The sequence below is a fragment of the Alosa sapidissima genome, chromosome 1, assembly GCF_018492685.1.
Source record: "Alosa sapidissima isolate fAloSap1 chromosome 1, fAloSap1.pri, whole genome shotgun sequence".
NCBI classification, from domain to species: domain Eukaryota; kingdom Metazoa; phylum Chordata; class Actinopteri; order Clupeiformes; family Clupeidae; genus Alosa; species Alosa sapidissima.
In genome coordinates, this window is record NC_055957.1 from 30,763,738 (window position 1) to 30,773,122 (window position 9,385).

The 9,385-nt window shown below is 39.2% G+C and overlaps 1 protein-coding gene across 1 annotated transcript; it reads right to left on the reverse strand.

Annotated features, from left to right (window-relative positions):
- Nucleotides 1-3,830: 3,830 nt before the first annotated feature.
- On the reverse strand, nucleotides 3,831-7,716 carry lgi2b (leucine-rich repeat LGI family, member 2b). The gene is made up of 8 exons (XM_042066927.1): nucleotides 6,620-7,716; nucleotides 6,298-6,369; nucleotides 6,022-6,093; nucleotides 5,849-5,920; nucleotides 5,644-5,715; nucleotides 5,347-5,516; nucleotides 4,960-5,124; nucleotides 3,831-4,833 (listed from the first exon to the last, which is right to left on the reverse strand). The coding sequence occupies exons 1-8, from the start codon at nucleotides 6,802-6,804 to the stop codon at nucleotides 4,016-4,018; spliced, it is 1,626 nt and encodes a 541-aa protein (XP_041922861.1). The 5' UTR covers nucleotides 6,805-7,716; the 3' UTR covers nucleotides 3,831-4,015.
- Nucleotides 7,717-9,385: the final 1,669 nt, after the last annotated feature.

Below are 9,385 nucleotides of genomic sequence, written 5' to 3' on the forward strand. Positions count from 1 at the left end.
TCTGACGACCTTGGAACACGACCACAGCGGCCGGGTTTCCACCGCCAGCTAGTGTTGACGAACTGACCGATGTGTCGGTTAATTAACCCGGTTCGTGCCACTGAGCCAGGAGAATCAAGTGCCAAACGTCAGTAAACCGACTCACTGTTCCTAACATCATTCGTTATCGTTTTCACATACAGCAACACTAGCTTGATTGGCTGTGCTCGAGTGTTCTCGTCGCTACTCTTTCATCTTATCGCGTATTAGCGCCTCTACTGGAGTGGTAGTCAAACTATGATAAGCCTGTATGGCTCTGGGCCTCATAACCATAGACATAATATACATAGACGCCGCATCGACCGCTGCTCCCTACTAGCGCTGACGAGATTTGGAGCCGCCATCTTGGACCGGTCATCCACTCCACTCAGTGTAATCTGTTTGGCCGGTGCAATGAGCTGTCAGCACACTTAATTAATCATATCTCACTGAATACCGAACAGATTTTCACGCGGTTTTTTTTGCTGCAAAGGTCATACATGTAGCTATGATACAGGCCACATTGTTCGAAAATACAAAATACAACCAATAGTACGGTAATGTTAAATCTTACTTGTGAAAAGTAAATCCCCCGAGTATGGTCCGCCGATTTGAGCAGGAACATGCTGCACAGTGCTGTCATCTTGTGTTTTCTGCTGCAACGCAATGAGGAGTATGACCGGTCCAAGATGGCGGCCGCATTTCTTGTTTCCAGCAGCCAATGCGGCGTCTATGTATATTATGTCTATGCTCATAACTGTGGCTGCCAAACGAGTCAAACAGTTCGCTAGGTTCTCCAGGCCTCATAACCATGGCTGCCACACCACACGAGTCAAACCGTTCGCTAGGTTCTCGGCAAGTTCCAGTAATCAACCGATCACATAAGCCTTTCTAGTGCATAAACTAGATGATTATGTTCATGGAAATTTTATCGATGGAAAAGTATAGTTAGTTTATCTTAGTTTATCGTGTCTTGGTTCTCGGCAAGTTTGATTCATTATAACCAGCCTTGTTAGTGCATCGTGGATGATTTGTTCATGGCAATTCACACATTATCGATGGGGAAGTATACATCTCACACTAGCCTACACGTCATATTAGGCCTATCTTAAAGTTATAAAGTTAAATGTTAGAGAAGTGAATGTTGCTGGCTTCATGTCACGAAGACCGTGCCAGCATAGGCGGAGTTTGATATTCGAGCCAGGGGGGGCAGACAAAAAAAAAACAACTAATTGTAGCAGCTGAGACCTGGCCTACCACTTGGGGAACACAGCATGAGGACATATGGAGAAAACAAACATGCTAAATAAAGATATATATAATTACATTGTAACAATTTAACAATTCATCCTTATGAAATCCAATGCAGCAAGGCTGTCTTGAAACGCAATAGACAGGGGTGTCGCTTATAGCAGTTGAAAACATTCGGGGCTTAGCCCATAGTCTGGTTGCTGCACTTTTGATGAATGAATCCACCGCCTCTAGCCTCATTTGCGCCACATTGATTGCATATTTTGTACAATCATACTTTGTCAATTAAAGAATACATTATAAGTTTGAACCTATAATGAGAAATTGCCACAGGCATTATATAATTTGATTGGCAATTGAGCGGGTCAGATGGAACGTCAAAGGCCCAGGTACACTTCTGTGGACAGTTTTTTGCAATATGGTTGCAGAAAAGCAAAACATTCTATTCCCAAAGCAAGTGGAATACCTGCATCTACCTAACTAGGCCTATTGAAAGTGCTGTTGCAGGGGAAACATCATGCTGATGAATCCTCTTTAAATCCATCAGTGTAGAGCACTTCCCCTTTGAGTAGTTAGGTATAGACATACTGTACATCAACCTTAAGAGCTTCCCATGCTGCATTAGTGTTTAAAGTGTTCTCTCCCTCACACACTAATGCACAGGGATGGATTACTGCACGGGCCTACCGGGCCCAGGCCCAGGGGCCTAAGAGGTCAGGGGGCCCTGAAGCCCAAGCCTTTGCATGGAATCATTGCCTCAATATCAACAAATCAGGATGTAGGCTATGAATCTGATTGAATTTAGTATTGGCCATCCCCAAAATGCACCAGAATACAGGAAATCACATCAAACAAATTAAAAAATGTCTGGGAGAGGACCCCCAACCCCCCCTCCCACATATGCGACAATTAGTGGGGGGGGGCCCTTAATACATCTGGGCCCAGGGGCCCGAAAGTTCATAATCTGTCCATGCTAATGCAGGCCTACTTTGTGTAAAGAATTCTTTCTGAAACATAAAAGAAACATTAATTATTAAGGAAAATATTTCTCAAGGTATAGTACAGATGTAAACATTCTATAGATTTAGCAAAATACACAGATGAGGATTACCTACAGCTTCACTTTCACAAAATATGAAATCAATGTGACTTTTCAAGCAGAGAGTGCAAAAGATTTGTAGTACAGATTGCAACTTTTATTATGTGGTTATATATGGTTTGCCACTGTGTATAATAATTCAGCTTGACTCTTTATGCATTTTAACATCTGTGCATCAAGAGCAATCTCATTCTATTGCTTAACTGCATGATATCAGCAAAGACAATAACTCAGAATTAAAGGGCTATATGCTCACTGCAACATCAATGCTATTTTAAATGCTGATCATTACAATATGACAACAAATATATCATTCTCACATCACAGCATTAATATATTTTATAGGAGGACATTTTCATCGGTTCAATAAAACAAAATGAAACCAGGATGTCTGGTTTTCTTTTCCTGAGATTTTAGCAGTAAATATTAAGTAGGGACTATTTAGGCATACCTATTAACCAAAACAGTGGTGGCTATTTTCTACCAATTCAACATTTTAGATTTTTCTCATGTATATCACAGCATCACCCACACATAAACATAAAGTGTGGTATGTTTCATGTAATGTAACATAATCTGTAATTGGAGTTTAGCATATATGTGATAGTATCATCTGACATTCTAGCGGTTATATCCCATGAATAAGCTCTGTTATCATTACATATAATGCTGTCCATGCATGCTCTAAATGGGTATGGAAGCTCTGATAATCAAAAAGCATCAGTATAGCTGGTCTGAGTAAAGCCATTTTAAGGTTTAGGGAAGTATTATTTGTTGACATTACTCAATTAAGGAATTTGTGAAGTTCAACTCTTCAAAATAAGCAAAAGGTACATTAGGTGGCCATTTTTGTAATCAAATATGAAGACTATTTTAGATTTAGCCTGAAAGTAAAGCCATTTATGATGTGGCCTACAGACAGGATTAGCCATCCTCTCCTCTCTTTACTCTGCCCTTCATCATTACAGTACATGCATATCATCCAATCATCCCATTCAGGCTTTTGAATGCACTTATTCACAACTTCCCAGAACATTTGAAATTAATATAACCTGAACTTTTAAAAGTAATTCATATATATACACTATGCCGGTCAAAGGTTTGGGGTCACTTAAAATTTTTAATTCCACTCCATTATAGACAGAATACCAGCTGAGATCAGTTGCATTGTTTTCAGGGCAGCATTTTTCAGATTACATTATGTTCTGGAACATTGGATGAATGGTTGCTGATAATATATAGCCATTTCTTTCTACAACAGTCGAGAACCATTTTGCAATTATTTAAGCACATAATGTAATCTGCTGCCCTGATTAAATAAAACATGCAACTGATCTCAGCTGGTATTCTGTCTATAATAGAGTAGAATAGAAAGTAGAAAAGGGACCCCAAACTTTTACTGTAGATATATATATATATATATATATATATATATATATATATATATATATATATATATATATATATATATATATATCTACAATCCTATATCTACAATCCTCCTTCCCAACATAAAAAAAAACTATTACACCTTTAAAAAGAAAAAAGAAATGCTTATGTCAGACAAATGCATTGTACATAATATAAACAATGATCTTATGAACCATATTGGTTCCTAAGCTTGTATTATTAGAAGCATTTTTGGACTTATAAGCTATTGTCAACTGTGACATGCTCAAACACTTTGGTTTTGCCTTTGAAGCTGGTGGCCAAAAGAAAATCCCTTTGATCAGTTGAAAGAGCGGTGAAAGAACGTGGCCATTGCACATATACCTCCCGAAACTTGATAAAGTGTTTGTTCTTCTCATCCCACCTGTACACCAATGAGAAAGAATAGTCACTTCCTAGAACAAGGAAGTGTTGGTCCCTAAACTTGAAGGGCTGCAGAACCATGGCTCCTCGAGATGGGAATGCTTGGACTTCGACAAACTGTTTGCCAGTCCACTGGAGGACCTTTGAGTCCCCAATATAACAGGCCATAGCCAGATACAAGTCCCCATTTATATGAAACGACTTCACTGTAACAATGTCATCCATATTGGGGATATCAGTAAGTAAAGCAAATTTCTGGGTACTCTTGTTCCATTGGTAGATAACTGGAGCTTGTGATCGGCTTGCCAGGATAAGGTGTCCCTTGCCATCTATATCAATAAACTCTGCATCAGTGTCACGGAACCACTCATGAAGAAACTGGTAAGGGTAGAATCCAGTGTCATTCCATTTGTAAAGTGTTGATAAGCCAGCTTTAGAACTATCAACAACCAAAAAGAACCACTCGTCACCAATTTGAAAGACTTCAAGGTCATTGGGTTTAGAGATGTTGGATGCTTCAACAACTTGAAATTTTGTGAACTTATTCTGCTGTGGTTCAAATTTGTGGATGTGGGAACCATCAAAAAGCTGAGAGACAATAACAAAGGCCTGGTCGTCAATCACAACCGATCTGCACCCAACAATGGACCGCCCTGTAGCCACCAGAATACAGAAGGAAAGTTAGTATTGTTATTTATAAAAGGTTCACTCATTCATTACAGTTACACAATTTTAGTGTGAAAGCTTTTACAAAGTATATAGCATAGTCCAAAACAAACCTGTAATAGTGTCAAAAGGCCTGAAATTTATTTCAATGTGATCCCACTCCATAATGACACAGCTGTCTGAGTTTGGCACAGCCATTGCCACATATATGTCTTCTTTATAGGAGAAGATGTCAGCTGACATGGATGGTGTTGCCAGGGTCTGATGAAGGACAAAGTCTGATATGCATAATGGAGACGAACAGAAAAAAATGACAAAACATTCCAAAATACAACTTCAGCCAAGTCCTAATTTTTGTTTTGAATACCGTTATGTCAAATTGAACTGAACTGAAAAATCAACTGAAATGAAAATAAATAAATAAATAAATAATCTCTTAAATACCCATCACAGAATATGAATAGCAGTGTGACTATATAATCTGCTGACATTCTGATTACCAGTGGAAAGACACTCCTTCTGCTGGTCAGGTACATCTTTGAGACGCATGCCTTTCCTATCTCCTGGCCCCGCACAATAGACATCAGACACTGTGGCATTGGATTGCTTCAACCAGTCTATCAGCCACTTGGCCTGACAGTCACACTCAAACATGTTACCACGCAGATCCCTGCCAAAACAATCAGGGTGCAGAAAGCATGAGGCTGTTAATAATTGTGAATTGAGAAATAACTCCAGTTGTGTTTAGCAAAACCAGTTGTGTTTATGACAAAATCATCAATAAACAAAATACTCACAACTCTATGAGAGAGTCCAGACCAAAGAATAGGTTCTTTGGGAGTGATTTCATGTTGTTGCTGGCAAGTGACCTATTAGAGCCACCAATAAAAGCAGAATGAAAAGTGAGATTAACAGTGGATGTTGACATCTGTGTGCACTGATGTGTTTCTGAGTGTGTACATGTGTGTGTGTGTGTGTGTATTAGTAAAAGTAATAACTCACAGGTGGGTAACATCACGAAGACCCCTTAGGGCATTTTTGGTAATTGTCTCGATTTGGTTGCCTTCAATAAATCTGGACAAAATATGAACTATATGAAATATTATGTGTATATTTTGCTTTGTTCTCTCTGTGTTCCATTTGGTAGCATGTGTGGAAGAAAAAAAAAGACTCACAAATACTCCAGATGTGGAAGCCCAGAAAAAGCATCATCTTTAATGGCTGAGAGTGAATTAGAATTGAGTAGCCTTATTGGGACAGATAAATGTATAATGTGTTAACAGGTTGTATATATTTATGTGTCATGATTTGGAAGCTTACACTGACACGCACAAATATCTTCATGCCATACACAAAATTCAATACATTGAATTATGGATATTAGAATGGTAAAAAATGTAACACAGAGTCTAAAGCATGAATGAAGGGAAAACTGCATGGCAGTCTCTTACAGTAACTGCAGTGATGGCATGAGGGCAAACATTGCCTCCTTGATTTCTGAAAAGCTTCCATTTACAATACTCCTGTAAAAGGCAGAAATAATAATAGCCTAATAATAATTATAATAATTCCATTATTTTTACTAATTCAAGTAAGCTAAGATAGCCTATATAAAAATGAAGGCATATAGGCTATGTACACATATTAGGGTACCATAAAAATAGGCTCACAAAGGTTAGGCTACATGAAAGGTCATAATAATAACAGTAGGAAATTGATAACATAAACGTTAAGTAGCCTAGTTCATTCAGGACAATATCAGCATGTACTTACAGCGAATTAATGTCATTAGGAATCGTACGCGGAATGATAGACGACCCGACGCAAATGATGGAGTCTTTGGAGCAGGTGCATCCGGAAGGACATTTGAAAACCCTTTTAAAAAGTGACGGCTGAGATAAACTGAGCAACGTAAAAGTTATCCACAGGGATTTACGGATAATGATGCCTGGTAACATTTCAATGTCGTAATGCGCTTCTTTTACACCTCTCTACACGAGGAACAGAGCGAGGTTGCTTTGTCCCGTTGCGCACAGTGGAATGTTGCTGCACCTATACGGGATGTCTGACCTAAGCAGCTTCGGCTGCAGTTATTTGCGATTACCTCATTAGTGATGGTGCATGGGTGGGAGGGTGGCCTTAGCATCACTGAATTCATGTTATTAGGAGTGATGAAAGAAAGTCTAATAGGCTACCAACGACAACGTCAACAAGAAGTGGGCTACTGCGACGGCTTTGTAATTCGTCAACAAATATTGAATTGAGAAATTAGGCTAGCATAAGTGCCAAATAATGGTTTAGTTTTATTTAGTAGGATTGACTACTGACCCGGTTGCTCTAAGAAACTACGTTTGCCGGATTTTTCTCATGCCCTTGAAAATGCCTATTAGGCTGGACTTAATGTAGCCTGCGGTTGACTGCAACACTGTCAGTAGTTTCTAGAAGTTACCACTTCCCAACGCATGGGAAATCTGGATAATGCTGCATCACATGCTACATTCAGGCTAAACTACAGACATGAGCTCAGCAGCCTTATGTCCTCATTAAGGTCCACATAGCTTACAATGCATCCATCCACACCCAACGATAGACTAGGCTACTTGTTTAAAATATACTTTTAATACACTTTATCTTAATATTAACTATTTGTGCTGTAAATGTGTGAAAGCATAGGCACCCATCCCCTTTAATTTTAAGCTACTCAAAAAATGTAGTTCCCTGATACCACTTCACTACCAACTTTCACCAGAAGATGACGCAGTAGCCTATCCACAGCTAGTAAATCACAGATCACTGAATATAGCCCATTTTGTGTAGGCTACATTCACACTAAAGAATACGGGAGGGACGGACGGACAGGCAGACAGACAGACAGATAGACCTAGATTTGACTATTTCTCTGAAATAACTAAAAGTGGCGCAGTAAATAAAAAGTAGGCTAACTGCGCCACAGCATTCAATCACCAAATCAAATTTTGGTTTTGAGTAACACAAATGAAAATCCCACGGACAAAAATTATGGTAACCTCAATGGTTGGCTTATTAACCTTGTGTTGTGTAGCACACTTTATAAAGGCAATAATTACCAACAAGCAATTTCTGTAGCTAAGTAGCTCTGAGACTTCTGCATCAACATGACCCACTCTCTCACCCCAGATAGCAAACATACACTGGGACGGAACTGGGCCACACCTACCACAACGTTACCACCACACCTACCATTATCTGCATAATGGACCTGATCCGGCGTCCAAACGCACATCGGTCCAAAACTGGTCTGGATCCGTTTGACGGATCTGGTTCCAATAAGGGCTAAGACTGGCCCAGTTCCGTATGATAGTCTATGCAGATCTGCTTATCATATGCAATACGGGTCCGCTTATTGTGTGTGGTACGGACCCGTTTATCAGATATCAGCTGGCTTTGTTTGACGTGTGAAATGTGATTGGTAATTAATTATCCTGAAAAATCTGTTTGCTACACATTTGCTAACAGGTTCGTTATGTTCACCCAGGCTAAAGTTCGTAACGTTTTCCCAACAGCTCAACTAATAAACATAGGCTACAAACACGCTAGGGGGGTAAAAAAAACTTTACAAATAAGTGTAAAAATAAAATAAATATTTTTTTTTATTCAACAACCTGGCTGTAGAAGTGCAATCCCAGACAAAGTTTAAGTCGTGTTAATGCACTGTTCCCATCGATATTCAGGCTGTCTTCCTCAGTCATGGTCAATCTGAAACAACACAAAATAAACATTAGCCATTTATTCCTTTTTGAAAATAGGCTAAGTCACAATCACACTCGTTTTTTTATCATCAGTAATCCTGTTAGCGTTCACTGTTTTTTCCAAAATAGGCTAGTTATTGTGATGGCTGTTTTGCTCAAGCTAAGCTAGTAGCTGATATTGCTGAAAAATAATAGTATAAACTTACAGTAAAGTTATCAATCGCTCGGCTGCTTGTTGTTGTCTCTGAATAAACCAACAGAGACAAAAAGCAGATAGCCTACCTTGAAAAGTTGGGCTGTGTCCTAGTCCAACCCCAGGCTGGCAAATCATGTCAAAAGATTGATAGTGCGCAAACCAAAGATCCTTGATTAACGTTACTGCTTGGACTTCTGCATGCGTGGCAAGAATATGGGGTTGTCTCATAGCACTGTTTGATCTGACGCAAACAACAATTGACTACTTTTACCACTGCTAGGTAATAATAAAAATAATGAAACGAGCATATGATCAATATTGAGCCAACTATATCTTCTTTTCCAGCCTTACTGTAGAAATGAAGTGGCCATGGGAACATAGTGCACCCCCATGGTTTCTAAATTTGTGCCATTCCAAAATACCTTTTTTTTTCTTTAGCAGCCAGTTGACAATGAAGTAGGGAAAGGACAGTCAATTTAGCAGAATCAGCACCTTAATTAATATCATTACCACCTGGGTCTGCTGTGAAAAAATGGTCCTTCGACTCATATCCGTATCACAGGTTTGGGCCAAATCAGTGTTTTGTATTTTAAACGCATCTCCTGACTTCCAGTT